Raw genomic sequence first — 20,131 nt, 5'->3', positions numbered from 1 at the left:
TTGTATTTTATTATGTTTTATTTTTATTATTTTATTATTTCCATTCTACGTGACTTTACCGAAAGAACCAAGAAGATTTACCGAAAGAACCAAGAAGATGAATCCCTGCAGTCACGGAAGCTTTAAATCGAGACTTAAGAGATGTGTTCAGTTGAAACAGAACAGAGACAAGTTGAATATTAATTGCCTGCACACTGCTATGTGCCACGGTACGTAAGTCGCGACAAGGATGCCGTCGTTTCAGCCGTGCCTACCTCACCAGCTCCTCTTGGGTTGAGACAACAGAGTGCAAAATGTTGTCGGTGTTAAATCCTATTTAACCCCCGAATGTCTTCCTATACCACAGGATTTAATTTTTTACCGCCATTATTTTTTTCCCTCCGGTTTAAATTTTTTGTCTTTGATTCCCACCTCCCCCCCCCCAACAATCACTGGTTTAGACCCCGTGCTGCCTCCTGAAACCCTTTCCTGACCTCTCCACATTCCTGGCGCTCGTTCCCACTGACTTTTGGCATATGTCCCTGGTCCCTGTTTGGTGTTGAACTCTAAGGACCTTATTCTTGATCGCTTGTGTTGCAATCGAAACGTCGTGAGAATTTTATTGTTTTATTTTTATTATTAAAATTAAAGTCACGTAGAAGGTGTGGTTTTCACACACCTGATGATGATTGCTTGTGTTGCAATCGAAACGTCGTGATAATTTTATTGTTTTATTTGTATTATTAAAAGTAAAGTCACGTAGAAGGTGTGGTTTCCACACACCTGATGATGATTGCTTGTGTTGCAATCGAAACGTCGTGAGAATTTTATTGTTTTATTTGTATTATTAAAAGTAAAGTCACGTAGAAGGTGTGGTTTTCACACACCTGATGATGATTGCTTGTGTTGCAATCGAAACGTCGTGATCATTTTATTGTTTTATTTTTATTATTAAAAGTAAAGTCACGTAGAAGGTGTGGTTTTCACACACCTGATGATGATTGCTTGTGTTGCAATCGAAACGTCGTGAGAATTTTATTGTTTTATTTTTATTATTAAAAGTAAAGTCATGTAGAAGGTGTGGTTTCAACACCTGATGATGATTGCTTGTGTTGCAATCGAAACGTCGTGAGAATTTTATTGTTTTATTTGTATTATTAAAAGTAAAGTCACGTAGAAGGTGTGGTTTTCACACACCTGATGATGATTGCTTGTGTTGCAATCGAAACGTCGTGATCATTTTATTGTTTTATTTTTATTATTAAAAGTAAAGTCACGTAGAAGGTGTGGTTTTCACACACCTGATGATGATTGCTTGTGTTGCAATCGAAACGTCGTGAGAATTTTATTGTTTTATTTTTATTATTTCCCTTCTGCGTGACTTTACCGAAAGAACCAAGAATATGAATCCCTGCAGTCACGAAAGCTTTAAATCGAACTTTAAGGACCTTGTTGGCATTAAACCTTGTTGCTGCTGCCAGCCCTCCTGTGCTCGCCAGCATCGGGACACTTGTTAGTGTCGACCCTCCGAATATCATTGGTACTGGGGGCTTCATTGTGCTGGCAACTTTCTCCTTGGCGTTGAAGTCGAGCGGTCTATCGATGCCTGCCCCGGGGTTCATGTGTTCATCCCTCTCTCACTGCCCATATCTTAAGCCCTGCCCTGTCTCATTCAGCTAAGTTTGTATTTTGCCAGAGACCTAAAAAAGCCTCTTTAGACACTGGCCATAAAAAAAAATCGGATGCATTCCCATGCGAGTTTTACTCTTACCCAACTCAACTAAATGGCACAAAAGCATGCAAAAATATTAATTTAAAGATATTTATAAAGTAATGCACATTTCTAGACGTACAATTCTTATTATTTTTGTGCCAATATTATTTATCATTGTGAAAAAAAATGGCAACTGGACAGGTATCAGGTGGTGGTATAAATAAATATCGATTCCTCTATTTGTAATCAATATACTTTCCCACCATTGAACATGTTCGGGTGAGATAGTTGGGCTTGGTTACTGCTAAGGTAAAGGCAAATGAGCTGAAACAACATTGGTTTGGACAAAGTTAAGTCCAAATAGATTGCATAACAAGTTAAACAACACGGAAAACCAAATGTGGAACCGTTTCATAGCTAAGTTTGTAACGTGGTCCTAAAAAGATTTTTACTTGAAATTACAGGGACACATACTTATACGAGAAGATCGTTTTGCAACAAGCAAATAAGAGGTGGGGGGTGTGAAGGGGGTACAGAAATATTCAAAAGGGGAACCCCAAATTCCTAAAATATTGGTTCCTCTTGGGAACAAATATTGGTTTCTGTGGGGGGGAGGGGGAACAAATGTTGGAGGATGAACGCTACATTCCCTGGCGCCAGCAAAGCGACAGTGCATGGCTGCGATGGAGCGCCACCTGCTGCCAGCCGGCACGCCACTCCTGCCCCAAGGAAAGCCTGAACCCCTAGGCCCGCTGTTATATTCTGCAAGACGTGACACGTTGGGGTGGCATTATACATCGTATCGAAGGAGGGAGATGAAATAAACCACCCTTTTAAAGCTGATACGCGTGAACGTATTTAATGTTGAAGGTAACCCTAGAATTGTCGAAAGTGCAGTAATCCCTCGTTATTCACAGCGAGGGATACGTTTCGGAGATGCTCGTGAAGAGCAAATTTTGCGGATAATGATATTGGCCTATGAAAACCTGTCTTTTGAATCAATCATCTTAAATAAATACATAAGCTATTAAACGTATGAAAATGATCATAACGCAAAACAATTGGGTTTTAATAAAAAAAGTAAATACATTTTATATTAAAGTATTAGATAATATATCTCATCATGAGGCCTCCTTTGCCAGCACCAAAATATATTAACAGGATTGTTCCCCTTTTTTCTGGCGACAAAACTGAAACCTTTTGCAAGGAATCATGTTTACATTAACCACAATACTTGCAGTCAGAATGCAAACAAAAAACACACTGATAATGTATGCATTGTCATTGAAATTGATTGGTCCACACCAGAGACAGCTTTCCTTAGAGCCGAGTCTCATACGGTGTGCGCCTTTTGGCGTCATCTGGTCGACCAAAGGCGCAGTTGAACTGTGCGCCTTTTGGCTTCATCTGGTCGAACACCGTATGAGACTAGGCTTTAAGGAAAGCTGTCTCTGGTGTGGACCAATCCGTTTCAAGGACAATGCATATACAGGGTGACCCAAAAAAAACGGGCCCCGTGTACACTTTATGTGATATCTCCTTTATTTATTCACCGATTGCCCTTATTTTACAGGACATGGCAGAATCAACGACCGTGAGTACACCAAGACCCCAGTGGGAGCTGGGACAAAGAATACACTGTGTTAAATTTTACTACAAGACAGGCTCGTTTAAGAAAACCCAGGACAGTTTCATGCGTCAGTTCGAATGTGAAAAGGCTCCATCCAAAAGCAGAATTCAGAACTGGGTGGCCCACTTCGAGAAGTATGGGACCGTGGAGAACCTCAACGCTGCCAGTGAGAACCGTCCAAGCCACTCGGGACGTCCCAAGAAGCGAACAGCCGAGCTGGTCGAAAGTGTGAGAGAGTCTCTCCAGCAGAGTCCGAAACGCTCTGTGCGTAAGCGAAGTCAGTCCCTCGGTATGTCCCGTGAGACTTGCAGGAGAGTGCTGGTGAACGATATCAGGGCTTACCCATACAAAATACAGACGCTGCAGACCCTTACAGCCTCAGACAAGAAGCAGAGGAGCGCTATGGCAGTCAAGATGCTCGAGAAGATCGAGGAGACACCAAGTTTCCTTAACCTCCTTTGGACCTCAGATGAAGCCCACTTCCATCTTGACGGAAAGGCGAACTCCAAGACAAATGTCTTCTGGGGGTCCTCCAGACCCAATGAAGTAGCCACCAAGCCCTTGCACTCTCCTAAGTGCACGGTGTGGGCTGCAATCTCGGCCAGAGGCATCATCGGACCAATCTTCATCGAAGAATCTGGCGCAGCAGTGACAGTCACCAAGGAGCGGTATGTGGAGGTCCTCAAAACCTTCAAGAGTGAGCTCCAGACCCTCTACCCGTCGCTCATGAGCAAGTTCTGGTTCCAGCAAGACGGAGCAAGTTCTCACACCTCAAACCTGTCCCGAGATTGGCTGAAAGAGAACTTCGGAGGCCGAGTGATCAGTCTCAAGACTGATTTTGAGTGGGCACCCCATAGCCCGGACCTAAGCCCCCCAGATGTTTTTCTTTGGGGCTATTTTAAGGACAGAGTCTACGCAGGGAAACCCAGAACCATCACGGAACTCAAGGAAACCATCAGGGAGGAGATGAGAGCCATTACCAATTCAGTCTGTAAGAACGTCATGGACAACTTCGTGCTGCGCCTCAAGAAATGCACGGAGCTAAATGGAGGCCATCTAGAGCACATGCTGTAGAACGGAGAAAAAAAGGCCAAAGACCCTAGTGTTTTGATTTGATGTTTTGAATATAATAAACTAGTTATGACCAAAGTTTCATTTCATTCGGACAAAACACTAAGAAACGGGGCCTAATTAGAGTTGGGGCCCGTTTTTTTTGGGTCACCCTGTACTATCAGTGTGTTTTTGTTCGCATTCTGACTGCAAGTATTGTGGTTAATGTAAACATGATTCCTTGCAAAAGGTTTCAGTTTTGTCGCCAGAAAAAAAGGGGAAAAACCCTATTTTATTAGATAATAGTTTAGAAATGAACTTACCTTAAATTACAATGATGCTATGCATCATCGTTTTATCTCGTCACTTTCTTTCTCTCTTTCGATGCAGCCGCGTAGATTTCCAGATGCGGTTCGCGAATAGTCAAAATTGCAGATAGCAAGTTCTTGAATAACGAGGGAATACTACATGTAAAGTCTTCGCTTAACGCGTGGCGGTGTTCACACTACAACGCTATTTCACTACAACGCGGTTCTTCCACTTGGGAACACTTTTCGCACAAGGCTGAATGCGCACCGCTTTAACGCAGAACGCGTGACGTTATAACGCGAAACGCGCGCCGTTATAATGCGGAATGCGCACTGTTATAATGCGGAACACGCAACGTTATGAAGCAGTTTCTGAGCGGTCGGTAGCAAAGTACTTTCTTGGAATGATACAGTAACGCGGCAGCGTACCCTCAGTTATTGTCCCGCCATCTCACTGTGTGCAGTAGTAGTAGTACATCGCATCTCGGCAACATTCATCGTGACATTATTTATGGGGAAATCTTTTTGCCTTAGGAACGCATCTACCGCGTTAAACGAGGACTTAATGTAAACTTGGGAATCAAAAACCCCATGTGGGTTTAAAAACATTTTAAATGCGATTATGTTATAATACCCACAACAACAACAAGAGACAGGGTATAACAATGAGAATGCTCCCACTGTACTTGCACCCAACTCAAGAGGTTTCCGATTGCACAACAAAAGCAAAATCCTCACGTTCATGGCGGCGAGGTCGTTCTCGTAGGCTTCTCGGAGCCTCTTCATGATCTCCCCCTCTGCCTTGGAGGTCGCCTCGACGCTGCCCCGCACGGTGATCGTCCTCTCCGGGTTGTACAGGGTCAGGTCCTGTAAACTGAGGTCCACCAAAAATTATTAAATCACCACGCGCAACAACAGCAGCGGCACACACCAGAAAGCTCCCAATAAAAAAAATCACCTATTTTAAGATTCGCAAATCAGTAGAGACTTTATCTGCCGCAAGGTATTATCATAATCCACAATCAATCCACTGCCGGGTGAAGGTCGGGGTGGAGGCAGTATAAAATATATATATGCACATGGTAATAAGCTTGCAAATCTAACTAACAAAAAGCAGTTGCCATCCACAATGCCCTGTCAAAGAAGATGCCATTGAGGGTAAACGTTCGCAGTTGAACAGGGGATTGGTGGTATTACAGTTTATGCACGGTGAAAGGCCTTGGCATCATTTAGACACCGAGTGAAAGCACACAGGTCAATTAGGGGACTTACATTGCCAAGGCATGCCTGGAACCGTTATCAAACAAGCAATGGGCTGATTTGTACATATGCAAAGTGTTTAGTTATACATAGCGTGAAAGATGAGTGAGCATCAACATGCTGGTGTATAATTTTTAAACCTACCCAAATGCTATCTTTCAGGCATTACGATCCTATTTGTGCATTTTGTGACACTTTAACTGCTCCCATATGTCTACATATGAAGCGAGTGACTCCATTGGGTTAAGTAATGTTCTCGCGAGTTCCAACTGACACACCTGACAAAGGCGCTCCAATGTAATTCATAAATTAACATAAGGGTTGAATAATATGAAGCCAAAAAGAAAACAAATATTTAAAAAATACTTTTTATTCTACCAGGTAAGGCACACTGAGAGATATATAGCTATTTTTCAGAAGCGACCTGGCCACAAATGATAGCTCAACAAAGTGGCTTATCGTGTGGAAATTGACCGCAGCCAAATACTCTAAACACATTTCGATTTAAAGCTTTCGTGACTGCAGGGATTCATCTTCTTGGTTCTTTCGGTAAAGTCACGTAGAAGGGAGTAGTGACTAATCCCATATCTGCATTTACATAAATATGCTACATTCATATTGATATGCAAATTCCTTTGTCAAGGCACTCTTCCCCCTCCAACCCAGCTTAAATATACACTGCCAAGCCTGGTGGTGTTCATTCAGACGCTGTCTTTTCGACAGACCTGTTCTTCACCTGATGACGGCTGCTTGCGTTGTGGCCGAAACGTCGTGAGAATTATTTTATTATGTTTTATTTTTATAATTTTATTATTTCCCTTCTACGTGACTTTACCGAAAGAACCAAGAAGATGACTCTAAACACATGTTCATTATAAATGTGGAGAGGAAAACGGAAGGAGCAGGAGAAAAATCCGCTTGACCATGGAGACAGCATGCAAACTCCAAATATAGAGGCGTCGGGGTGGGGATCGAACCAACGACCTCCTGTATAGTAACCAGGCGAGGTAATTAACATCTCACCACCGTAGAAGATTACTAACCGCTTAGAATAAGCAACTAGCAATGCGCCAAGTTTCTTCCACCAGCATAATCAGAATTTGTCGCCATGTTGAAGGAAGAAAGAACGTGGACTCAAAAATACAAAGATTTGTCCAAATTGCACAGGTGTCTCTTAACCATTTCTAAACTGTTGATATGCAAATCCCTTTGTCAAGGCGCCCTTCCTCCTCTAACCCAGCTTAAATATACGCTGCCAAGCTTGGTGGTGTTCATTCAGACGTTGTCTTTCCGACAGACCTGTTCTTCACCTGAGGATGGCTGCTTGCGTTGTGGCCGAAACGTCGTGAGAATTGTATTTTATTATGTTTCATTTTTATTATTTTTTTATTTCCCTTCTACTTGACTTTACCGAAAGAACCAAGAAGACATTTCTAAACAGGCTGGGAGTGTCCCGACACCAAAAACACAGAAAATTATTCTTCAGCCAATCACGTAAGTACATTACTGTAAAGTGGAAGACTCCTGTATGTGCATTATACTGAAGCTAACTTAAGTACCGCGCCAAAGCACAGCACACAATCACAGCATATAAAAAAAAATTAACCCGTAAAAACTAAGTTTTTCACTATAAATCCTTTATATGCGTGTTCAATGGGCCACAACCCAGCCCACACTGGTCTTTGAAATGGGCGGCTAGAGTCCTCTCGTCCTCTGGCTTGAGATGGCTGCCACCTATGGGTCAAATGATTGCCTGCCACCATTAAGCAATTGGTAATTAAATATAAAAAATTTTTTCCTAAAAAGTGGAAAATTTTGGAATTTTTTTTCTCACGAAAATAAATTGTCACGCACAACGAGTATGTGTGCAAAATGTCAGCTCGATTGGATCACGGGAAGTGGGTTAAAAAACGACCGAAAGATTTGCACGGTCGTAAGCGCGCAAGCAAGCAAAGCAAGTGAACTTAATATAAAGGATTTAAAAATGTACAACAATTAGGTAATTATGTGTGAATGAGACTCATCCTGGTCATTGAGTTTTCACCTGGTTAAACAAAATAAACTTGAAACACTTAAAAGGAGCCATGTTACAGACATCAGTGAAATTCAAAGATGTGCAGTTTCACAGTCAGTCCAAAGAACGCTTTAATGAGGTCAAATCAGAATGTAGAAGCGTATAAAAAAAAGACGGTGGTAAAGTTGTGGCCGTACAGAAGTTTTACGTGGCAAAACAAAAAGGATTAACATTTTCCCCCATGTATGGAATTTGTAATTGCTGTGTATTTAAACGAGCATTCCACCTCAAAGAGAGAAAAGACAAAGATCCCCTGTATAGCCTTAACTGATTGTTGGGGCAAGTGCTGTTAGCGAGCACCTATGAAGGCTGGCAAGGCACACGGGGGGGGAGTGGGTGGGCAGCACCATGCCCTGGCCGCTTTTGTCTCCCCAGTGGAGATGTTTTACACATCACCCACGTACTCAGTTGAAGCCGAGTTGAACTAGGGTAAGGACCGATGCAGGTAATCATCGCTGGTGTTGGTGGCCTTGAGCGGGAATCGAACTCGGGTCACCGGGTTCCTAGCGTGGTGCGCTAACCGCTGTACTACCGCTTAAGGAGAGGACAGCTGGCAGCAGAGGCGTGTTTGTGATGGATGCACACTCACGGGGAGATGGTGATTTTCGTCTCCGTGTCCTGCTCAATCTTCTTGAGATTGCGACCCTCCTTGCCGATCAGACGCCCTACAAAGTTGTTGTGGGCCAGGATTTTCAGAGGGACATCCTCCCCTCTGCAGGAAGACAACGCAGTGGTAAAAAAGGGACGCGGAAGATAAAAAAGATAATTTACAGTCTTTAAGTTTAACTGCAAAGTAAAAAAAAAAAATTGTTGCCACTGATTTTACCCTCGAAAATTCTGGCACCGCAGCACTACCGCTTATTGCTTTATAGATTTACTCAATTGTTTGTACTAATTTTTTAAAAAAAATGTCCATTTGTTTTCAAACACATACATTAGAATTAATGATGGCATGAAACTTGTAACGGCAACATCTGCTATAAAAGTATATATAATTAATAAGGAACACATTTACTTTCAGGGAAAGAGTAAGATTCAGCAATGCATACACACATCCATCTGATACATATCTGATGTGGTATTCATTGGAACTTCGGCATTATTTGAGTCGCAATTTATTTTAATCTGCTTGTCAAATTTCAGTTATTCTTTTTACAATTGCTACGTGACTGCCTCCCCCCCCGTACATTCCCCACAGTTTAAGAATCACTTGTAGGGAAAGCAATTCCCCAGTAATAATGAAGTGATGTGGGCTGCCAACTTATGGATTAAGCAGAAAGACAAAAAGGGGAAATCCTGGGCAGGAAATAAAATCCGTTTGTATTGTGAGGAAACTACACGGAGGGAAAATAACACCATTTAAACAAGATCAATTATCGAGTTTTGCTTTTTACGTTAGGCCGCATACATGTCCATCAATCTTCGAAGTGAATTAACTACAAAAAGTGGAGTAAAAAAAACGCTTGAACCTGGACACAGTGAAGTCAGAAATTGATGTTGGAAAGGCTCCCCTTAGATACAACAAAAAATACTGGGAAAAACACAACGCTGGTAATGCACTGCTCACGTGATAGCCAAGCAGTGCGCGTGGAAGAGTACGCTATTGTGCACATATTTACCCGACCTAAACCAAAAACCTTCCTTATGAATAATATGGGTCGCGAGAGCCTACGTGTTAAACTGATTCTGTGGTCATTCATTTTTCTTAAATAAACGTACAATGGGGAAATTCGTGCATTCATTTAGATAGAAAATGTAAGTCCAACAAGCAAGGGCAACACCATCCGACCTCGTGGTAGGCCAATATTTTGGCAAAATGCTTAAGAAACCGTAAAAGGTAACTTCACCGGAATGGGACAATGTGAGTAGCTTGTGTCTTTTAAAGGGAAAAGCAACCCACAGTTCTTATTTGGGAGATAAGTAACCATACTGCATATCCTGTGGGGCGAGGGTATTGCTTTAACTTCCTCAGCACCGTAACAAACTCCCCGGTGACATCGCACTGGTGACGTACACTCTGTCATCTCCTCACAGGAAATTAAAATTCGTATCTCACGAAAAAAGTTACAAATTTGAAACTGATAAGTCCAGGGCACAGCCTGGGCAATGCAAACATATTCTTCTACATTTTTAAGTGATTTGGTATTTGGGTAGTGTCTTGGAGGGCATAGACAATGTTTAGATATCTATATACACATTCATTTAAAGCTTTCGTGACTGCAGGAATCCATACTCTTTGGTTCTTTCGGTAAAGTCATGTAGATAGAAAAATAATAGATCACGACGTTTCGATCGCAACACAGGCAATCGTCTTCAGGTGAGAGTGATTTATTTTATTTCATACCCACGTGACTTTACCGAAAGAACCAAAGAGTATGGATTCCTGCAGTCACAAAAGCTTCAAATCAAGACAGAGAAAGCTATTGAAACAAAAATGTGCGTACTTTTTTTGACTAATTTCTTTCATACCGTTTTTTTCTCCTTAATTCCATCTAAATGTATCAAATCATGCTTTGGACAATGCTCTTCCCTTTATATTACACAGCATTTGATTTTAGTCCATAAGCTAATTTATTTCAAACTGATTTTTGTGTTTAGTTTGTTGTCCTTTCCCTGCACCTCCGATTAGCACAGTTGGATATGTATGTTTTGAGATAACTTAAACACATACATCAATGCAAGCAGAGTTAAACTATATTTCACTGCAATGTACAGGTCATAATGCAAAAACTACTACCATTGAATGCATCCCCAATTGCTTGTGAAATAATTCAAGGTAAGAAAAAGTCACAATATATATTGTTTATGTTTTTCCCCCAATTCGCTTGTAAATGAGACATCCTGGAGCTGAGCAGTATTTTTTATAAAATATCAGAAAAATAACAAAGATTTCTCAGACAATAATCACAGACATGGAGATTTTTTGTCTCAATTTAACCAGTAAAATCTCTGTAATCTAGTTTTGTTCAGCACGAGTTTTATGGGCTTAGATTAATCACATCTCACTGGTCAACCAATCCGAATGCAGCTACTCTCTCGCAAAAGAGCGATTCAGAGCTGGCGTTGACTGCGGCGAGGAAACCTCGTGCCGAAAGAGCAGCCAACGACAAATGTGTCCCCTCTGTTGGGCGCCGGCTGTGAGCGGCGGACTCACGACTTTGTGTCCTGTGCCTCCTTCAACATGATCTCCATGATCATCTTGCACGCGGCCGTGCAGCCATCCGGAGCCGACTGGATGGTGATGGGCTTCTCTGCCGAGCCGGCATTCTCCTTGCGGTGAACGTCCACCCTGGGGGGTACGGTGGGGGGAGGGGGGTGGACAATCAACTTCATTTCTCACACATCAGGACTCTTTAACCTATATTTTGCCGACGGACCACGAAGAAATTCGAGTGTGCGCTGGCAGGTCGCGTGGCATCGTACGTCACGTAATACGGACGACGTCAAGGATGTCATGTGGCAGATGGCACGTCGCAATGTTTGTAATCGAGACCACCGATCCGTGCCTCTGGCCTACGGCAGCCGCGCTCGCCAGAATGGCGAAGTATGGTCAAACAACTCGAATGACCGAGATCGGCATGGGGATTGTGAAGGGCCTCTAAATAATTTTCTAATGATTCTGAGCAGGGCTTAAAGTACTCCCACCTCTGCCAGGGCTCTCGAGGGCTACCTCGAGTGGAGGTCCCTCCCTCCATCGGTATGCATAACAAATTGCACGCCTGTAACCACCCTCCTTGACAATTGTAACCGTTGCTACTGGGAGATAACAATAATGACAAACTTAGACATCGCGTTTCCGTTATTTTATTTTGGGTTCTGTTTGCCTAAATGATTCCTCGCGATCGTTACCCTGACCGCGGGAAGGGCAAGCGAGCGCCGACGCCCTCGTTCGTTCGTTCCCCAACTTTGAGGGTGCATCACGCCCAAGCTTGTTGCACGTCATCTCTTGTTTTTTACCCTCCTTATAAAATTCCTGCTGTATCCTGGGGTTCTTTAATGACGATAAAAAAAACGCTCACGAAAAAAATTGTAGGCCTGCACCTTTACCCTTTAACCACCTATCGCAAGCGCACAACCCCGCGCAACTCCACGCGACATGCCGATGGGAGTACGGGGGCACCAGGGCCTTGCAAGGAGGCCCGCGCGCTCACTTGGACTGAGTCTGCTGGGTGATGGAGCGGATGGTAGCGCCCTCCTTGCCGATGATGGCTCCCACAAACTGGCTGGGCACGAGGATGCGCAGCGGGATGTCGGCCTGCTGACGCCCGCGTCCGGAGGGGCCGCCGCCGCCACCGCCACCACCACCGCCACCACCGCCCGCGGCTCCCTGCCCCGAGGAGCCGGACTGGCTGCCCCGGTGGCGGGCGGACTGCTGAGGGCCGCTCGGCTGCGCCGGGGCCATCTCGTCGGGGATGTAGGACACCTTGAGGGCGTGGCTCTCCAGCTCGTGGCCGTTCAGCTTCTCCAGGGCTCTGCAAACCAACAGGCGGGATGGCGCTGTAACGACCCGCAGGAGCGCACGCTGTCACTCAAATGACTTTTAACTATTTTAATTTCACCAGGAAAGAACCACTGAGCCGTGTAGCTCTTTTTCAGAAGCGACCTGACCACAAACGATAGCTCGACCAAGTGGCTTAGCACGTGGAAATGTATAGTAGTCAAATAAACTCATGTTTCGAGGGAAAAACTGGAGGACCCGGAGAAAAATCCATGCGACTAATGGAAGAACATGCAAACTCCAAATGAAAAAATATATCGATGTCAGGGTCCAGATCGCACCTACGACCTTCTGTACATCTTGCCACCGTTATATTAACATTAAAAAAACAGTCATCACCGCTCAATCCATCCCCATCTTTAATTTAACTTCTCATCTGATTTTGACTACACTCTCATGCTTCCCTCCACACTTCCTCCCCACCCATCCCTCAGACCTTCCGCTATGCATTAGTTTCACAACTGTAGAGCACATAGAGATGTGGTCGCATTTATATCACATATATATTGAACCAAATAATTGTGTTACGTTGTATTCATGCAAAGGGGCGAAGTGTTAATATTTGGTTTAACACGTAGGCTTTCGCGACCAATATTGTTCATAATCAACGATTTTTGGGTTTAACGCAATCTAAACCAAAAAATCGTTGATTATGTTAATATTTGACCAGGCCTGATGGACTGTACTCTATCCTCAAAGGTCTTGGTTTTCTCCGAGTATCCTGGTTACCTCCCACGAGTAAAATATGACTCAGGAAAGAAACAGGTTCAATAATAGGGATGCCCTCGGCAAACGTGCCCTCATCACATCCGAGCTCTGAGACCAACGCTACTGGCACAAACTGCCAAATCCACTGCTCCGTTGCAAAGGACGGCTCACATGTATGCATGTTGGACTTCTTTTGCACTGTACGTAGCCAACCGTGCGCTAACCGGAAGCGCGGGGGAAGGACGACAATCTAAAATACAAGAAGCGTTGGCGTAAAACTGCCCTTAATACAGGAATGAGGTTACTAAAGGCCGTGGCACTAAAGGCCATGACCCGAGAGGACACGTGACCAGTTAAGTCTACAAAGGGCCCCCAGGTGGGGGCTAGGGGTGGTCACGTGGTCGGGGTCCAGATCCTGCTCGAGGATTCTGGAAGGTGGTCGTGGCCAAGGGTGGAGCCGGCCACGCTGCAGAGAATATAAGCCGGGTCCCGGGAGTGACCGTGGTTGTTGTTCATCCTGGAAGAAACCTTCGTCTACGTTCTACGTTCAACGAGTCTCCAACACGTGGACCCGGACCCAAGCTGTTGGTCCCAGTCCGTAGTAGCAGTTACGTTGTAACTAGTGTAGTTAGCCTGGTGACTAGTGTAGTAACTAGTGTAGTAACTAGTGTAGCTAGCCTGGTGGTCACCACCTGGCTAGCTACACCAGTCACGTGGTAATTAGTGTAGCTAGCCTGGTGGTCACCACCATAGGTTGTTATTCTGTTAAGGGGCAGTTATCCCATGTGTTGGAGTTAAATAAATGTGTTGCCTCCAAGTATACGTCTGCGACTCAGTTGAACTCATTACACATGGCCAACATGCACGTTGGAGACACTATTTTGATTTTCATTAAGCAGTGGATAGCGCAGAATGACATTGATGATCAGAATCAGAATCTTTATTTAGGCTGGAGGAATTCCGATCAGCTATGAAGCTCTTTTTCACAGATGTCCAGGATGGGACGGGGCAGCGAGTTGCATCAACAATAAAAACAAAAATACAAAAAAGCAATCCAAGAGCAATGAATAGAAAAGTGAAGCAAGTCACTTAAACTACCTCCTTCCATGCTTTAGAGTTCAACTGCATAACTGGATTATGATTTAAAAGAGTCATTTTGTTACAAAAAGCAACGTTACTTAGTTATCTTACGATGTGCATAGGTGACCAAAAACTCCAAAATGAATCATCTTACAGAAATCACAGAATAAACACAACACTCACATCCTTGGAATGCTTGGCAAATGCCAATTACATCACATGTTTTTAGCTATGGAAAGAAACTTGAGAATCCGAAGGAAACCTTTGCAGAACAGGGCGAGAGAACATACAAACTCCACGTAGACAGCTACTCGAATCTGGAATCGAATTCAGGCCTTTCTTGCTGTGAGGCACAAGTGTTACCACCGCTCCACGCTGGTAACCACACTTTGCAGGCTGGACGCAGTTAATATCCCCCCATTAAACTGATACTCCCCATTGTATTTATAATGCTTGCAAATAGCCACTGCTGGATCATCATGGAAAATTACCATGTAGAGCCCTCGACGGAGAGCATTGTTCAACTAGCATTGCAAGCATTTGTTTGTAAGTGCTAAATGCTAAATGAATGAGTCATCTGTAGTGCACACACACACACGAGGTTTCATGCAGGTGCTCTGTGTAAGAGCTTCAGACTTACTGCTTGGCTTGGTCCTTGCTGGCAAAGGTGACATTTACAACGGCCGTCTCGCTGTCTGATGTCACTGGGAAATCACAAACATAGACACCTATTTAGAAACAAAAAGAGTTTTGCACGTTTACAATACAGGTTGTAACAGATTAGCCTTCATTTTAATAGCATGAGATATTCAGCTGGATGGCACTGTTGAACTCAAAATGGAAATGTGCGTTCAAACCTCAGTCAGAGTTGATTTAGCCCATCGTCCTTTGGGGTCAATCAAGTATTGCTTCGTTGAAGTTCAGCAGTCAGTGGCATTGATAAATTGGCACTGCTAGAGCAATGTAAAATTTTCACCGCTGGTTCAGGATGGCCAATGGATATTAGAGTCAACGAAATGTTAACTACCTTGTCTGGTATACAAGAGGTGGTAGGTTAAATCCAGACCCTGACGCCTGTGTTTTTGGAGTTTGCATGTTCTCACCGTGGGCACACGGATCTTTCTCCAGGCTCTCCAGTATTTCCCTCCACATTTACAATCAGCGTGCGTTTAGAGTATTTGACTGCTACAAATTTCCATGTGATAAGCCACTTTGCTGAGCTATCATATGTGGCCAGGTTGCTTCTGAAAAAATATCTAACAGCTCAGTGGTCTTCACTTGCTAAAATCAAAAGGTTTAGTTTTATTTGTATATATTTTTTTGTTATTTTCTTATATTTTGCACGCCTATCGTATGTTTTTGTATCGTTTATTCTTGTAAAGTTCTGACATGCCTCGACTGGACATCTGTGAAAAAAGCTTCATAGCTCATCAGATTCCTCCAGTACAAATACAGATTCTGATTCAGTTACCTCTCAGCATATGCCAAAATTAGTCCGCTGGCATATTGTAAATGGCTGCGGTAATATGTGCTTTTGGGAAAGCCCTGTTGAGGAACCTGTTCATGGCAGACTGCATCACCACCGCTGGGTCGAGCAAAAATTATTTTTTGTACGGCAACACTCGCAATGCCATCAGCAAATTCACCAAGAGGACGGTAGTGAATGTGGTCCTGTAATCCTGAGCGATTGTGTCACGTCTATCCGTGGAACTTTGGGACCTTAAACTCCGGTACCAAGTCACCTATGGCGGTGGTTCTCAACCGGGGGTAACCGGACCCCTGGGGGGTTACTTGGCAATGTCCCAGCGGGGTACGCGAGGCGATTTCTAAACGTGTGAAATTCGATTGTACACGAGAGTCGTTGGTGAATAATCAGGAATGAATCTGCCATAGCTACGATACAATTTAAATCTATATGGTAACCGCGAACAATATTAAATACCTCTTCTTGGTTCTTTCGGTAAAGTCACGTAGAAGGGAAATAATAAAATAATAAAAATAAAACATAATAAAATTATGATATTAAATACCTTTCTAAACTCACCGATCGTAAACAATGTGGTTTCCAAGAGTAACCAGTAAGCGCGAACAAATGACGTCACGCATGCAGAGCGTCCGTTGCATTTTTTTCATTCGCTTGCAGTAGCAAGCTAGTTAGTAGGATACCTCACAAAATGGACAATTGGTTAAAATCTTGATGTGCATTATTCATACTTTTATTTCTCAGAACCATGTTGGGTCAGGCAAGGGCTACTCGGTTGAAACAAAACTCAACAAGGGGTACAACACCAGTAGCCAAAACAGGTTGAGAACCACTTACCTACGGAGACCTCTGCAGGATTCCTGTGATCTCTATGGGCCACTCAACGCGGGGTCCCCCTCTGCCAGGTCCTCACTCTTACAATTGCCCTGACACAAAATTCCCTTCGAATTGGGAGCCATGACCCCTTCTCAGCTGCTGCGGGTTTGGGTGGCCGTTGTGGGTACCTGAGACTCATCCAGTTGAGCGCCTTGCTACAGCAGTGCCCAAAAGCAATTGCAGGGTTGCCAATAGCATTTAATCGAGAAGAGGGAAGATTGTACCAGGCGGTGATGGAGGCAGCCTACATCACCGCCTGGTACGAAATGTGGAGGGAAAAACCGGAGGACCCGGAGAAAAATCCACGCGACCACGGGGAGAGAGACATGCAAACTCCAAATATGCAGGCGTCGGGGTTGGGACCGAACTCAAGACCTCGTGCATACCAGGCGAGGTATTTACCATCTCGCCACCGTGGCGCCGATCCCAATCTATCCACAGACAACTAAATTCGTGTGCTTGAGTGAGAAGCTGAGATAAACAGCAGGTTTACCTTGATCGCAGCTTTCGACGGTGCCGTATTGCGCCAACAAACCATCCAGGACCTGGGGGAATAACAGCGGTCTTCACAAGCTGGCGTACCACACGGCACTAGAGGGCATAGCAAAAAACAAAACCTACCAGGCTCATTAATCAGTGGGTCTATTTATGAAGGGGTTGAGCAAGCCAAATGCATCTCATTATCTGCATTTATCTACAGATAAGGTTATGTTTATGCGCAAAATGGGAAATGCTCTGAATGTAGAAGTTTTCTTGTTTGGCAACACAATTGCTGCACCTCCGATTAGCGCGGTTGGCTACGTTCGGTTCGGAAAAAGTTCAACACACATACCTTCATCAATATAAGTGAGAGTTTCACTGTATTCCACTGCTATGCGTAAAGGTGAAAATGCGAAAACTGCTACACTGAATACATTCCCAATTGCTGTTGAAATTATTTAATTATTCAGGACAAGAGAACGTCACAATATAAATAAATAAAACGTGATGACTTTTTTCCACAATTCACTTGTAAATGAGACATGCCTGAGTCGTGCAGTATTTCATAAAGTATCAGAAAATTACAAAACTATTCTAAGAAAATAATTGTAGATATGTGGAGATTTTTTGATTTAATCAAATGAGTAAAATTACTGTAATCTTGTTACAGTGTCAAACTTAACACCGGTACATTCAGCATTAGGAAAAACTGACATTTTCACGTATTATGGAGTCAGCATTCTCATCAATGATGATATGTAAACCCAAACCACAGTTTATTGAGTAAAATCTGCTTCGAAATAAAAAAATACCGAGCAAGCGAGTTATAATTTCACTTCCAGATTTGAAGTTTTCGTGACTGCAAGGATTCATACTCTTTGTTTTTTACGGTAAAGTCACGTAGGTGAAACATTACAATAAATTAACTCACGACGTTTCGGAAGCCTCTTCATACGCTATAGCAGGAGTAGTTACACCCGATGACGGAGGCTTGTGTTGCCTCCGAAACGTCGTGAGTTATTTTATTTGAATTTTTTACCTACGTGACTTTACCGAAAAAACCAAAGAGTATTATTTTACTTCATTTCATAAAAGTGAGCATTGCACATTCCCTGTCCCTAATCAATCCGTGAATATTGCCGTTATCAACTAAACAGATTCTTCATTTTCCACGGATGCGAGTAGCCAAACACCAGATTGGTTGCGAGGTAGGCAAGTCTCCCCCCGGCCCTCCTGCCCCCATCTCCACCCAATAACATATTAGCATAGACGTGTTGAGTATTAATTGTAAATACTACCCATTTATATGTTACACGTTATGCACTGTATATACACACGATATAACGTGTTCAAAAACGCATATGAATGCCCATTATTTATGAAATAAGTCTAAATATATCTTCACATACATTACGATGTACAATTAATGTAAAAATTCTCATTTAAGAAATGTTACATTTATTTAATTGCTCAACCCGATTGGGTAAAGTGCGAATTCCAGTAATACACTAAAAGCCACATTGTTATTTTACCAGGTAAGGCCCACCGAGCGATATAGCTCTTTTTCAGAAGCCACGTGGCCCCACGAATGATAGGCTCCAGGAAGTGGCTCGTCACGTGAGCATTTAAAGCAGCCAAACACTCTTGAACCAAGTAGCCTGGGTTGGGATAGCGGGAAGTGGGGGGGCTTATAATGCTTGAGCATCGCTGCACACCTGCACGCAGCACTAGCACGCTCCGCTATCTACTCCAAGGCTCTTTGAAGCAAATGGGTAACAATGTTTGGCTTTTAACGTGTTGACTTTGAATGTACTCGGGGCCAAGGGACTCACTCACCTCCCACTGCAGCTGAGGAGGGATATTCCTGACTTGTATTTTCCGGTTCCTGCCAACATAACATTCCACACCGGTGTGAGACGTTTGCTAAACTTACAAATAACCGTCGTAAACACAACTGGCACAAACCAAATAAACAAACAAAAAAATGCGGCAAAACAGCAGTGAACAATGCAGATTGGGGGTCATAAGAATCCCTGTTCCATGAGATAGTTCAGGAGAATAAAAAAAATCAACATGATAAATTACAGCTTCATATCGTATATTACCATTGTGCACAATTCTAATTAGAAACATGCATTTAGATGATTGCGCTGCTATACATTTACACATAAGCTACTTCTTTGAGTCATCATGTGTGTGACCAATAGCTCCGCAGGCCTTACCAGGTAAGATAAGAAATGTTGTATTTGTATATATATTTTAAAATTATTTGTTTACCTTTCCTACACTTTGCACTGCTGTCGTGTTTCTGTTTTGTGTTTGTTGTTGTAATGTTCTGACCCAGCCCCTACTGGACATCTGTGAAAAAGAGCTTCACAGCTCTTCGGATTCCTCGAGAATGAACAAATGAATTTCGATTTAAAGCTTTCGTGACCGCAGGGATTCATCTTCTTGGTTCTTTTGGTAAAGTCATGTAGAAGGGAAATAATAAAATAATAAAAAATTAAACATTATAAAATACAATTCTCACGACCTTTCGGCCACAACGCAAGCAGCCGTCCTCAGGTGAAGAACAGGCCTGTCATTCAGACGCTGTCTTTCCCACAGACCTGTTCTTCTGAATTTCAGACGCTGTCTTTCCGACAGACCTGTTCTTCTGAATTTCAGATGCTGTCTTTCCAACAGACCTGTTCTTCACCTGAGGATGGCTGCTTGCGTTGTGGCCGAAAAGTCGTGAGAATTGTATTTTATTAAGTTTTATTTTATTATTTTATTATTTCTCTTCTACGTGACTTTATCGAAAGAACCAAGAAAATGAACAAATGTTCTCATTTTGATTTTACAACTTGCAGCATATAATTGACAAACCACCAATACAAATGTAGCAGTAACACACACAGGGAAGCCTCACTGGGTCAAGACTTTTCAGGAAGTTCCGAGACAGGGATATTTGGCCACACTGCAGTATCCAGAGCAAACCCACCATGCAGA

General features: G+C 43.2%; 1 protein-coding gene across 2 annotated transcripts in view; it reads right to left on the bottom strand.

Annotated features, from left to right (window-relative positions):
- Positions 1-20,131, bottom strand: part of LOC144729406 (insulin-like growth factor 2 mRNA-binding protein 3-B) — a 99,342-nt gene that overhangs the window by 21,989 nt on the left and 57,222 nt on the right. For both annotated transcript variants that reach the window (XM_078609675.1, XM_078609682.1), the window contains exons 3-9: positions 18,977-19,025; positions 17,154-17,205; positions 14,942-15,005; positions 12,167-12,487; positions 11,170-11,304; positions 8,605-8,727; positions 5,420-5,555 (exon numbers count right to left, since the gene is read on the bottom strand). In XM_078609675.1, the coding sequence (XP_078465801.1) occupies positions 5,420-5,555; positions 8,605-8,727; positions 11,170-11,304; positions 12,167-12,487; positions 14,942-15,005; positions 17,154-17,205; positions 18,977-19,025 (880 nt within the window). The remainder of the gene's footprint in view (positions 1-5,419; positions 5,556-8,604; positions 8,728-11,169; positions 11,305-12,166; positions 12,488-14,941; positions 15,006-17,153; positions 17,206-18,976; positions 19,026-20,131) is intronic.

This window comes from Lampetra planeri, chromosome 2 (assembly GCF_965212315.1).
Source record: "Lampetra planeri chromosome 2, kcLamPlan1.2.h2, whole genome shotgun sequence".
In the NCBI taxonomy this organism is placed as follows: Eukaryota; Metazoa; Chordata; class Hyperoartia; order Petromyzontiformes; family Petromyzontidae; genus Lampetra; species Lampetra planeri.
The sequence above is the reverse complement of the archived record's forward strand: the minus strand, read 5'-3'. Positions and strand labels throughout refer to the sequence as shown.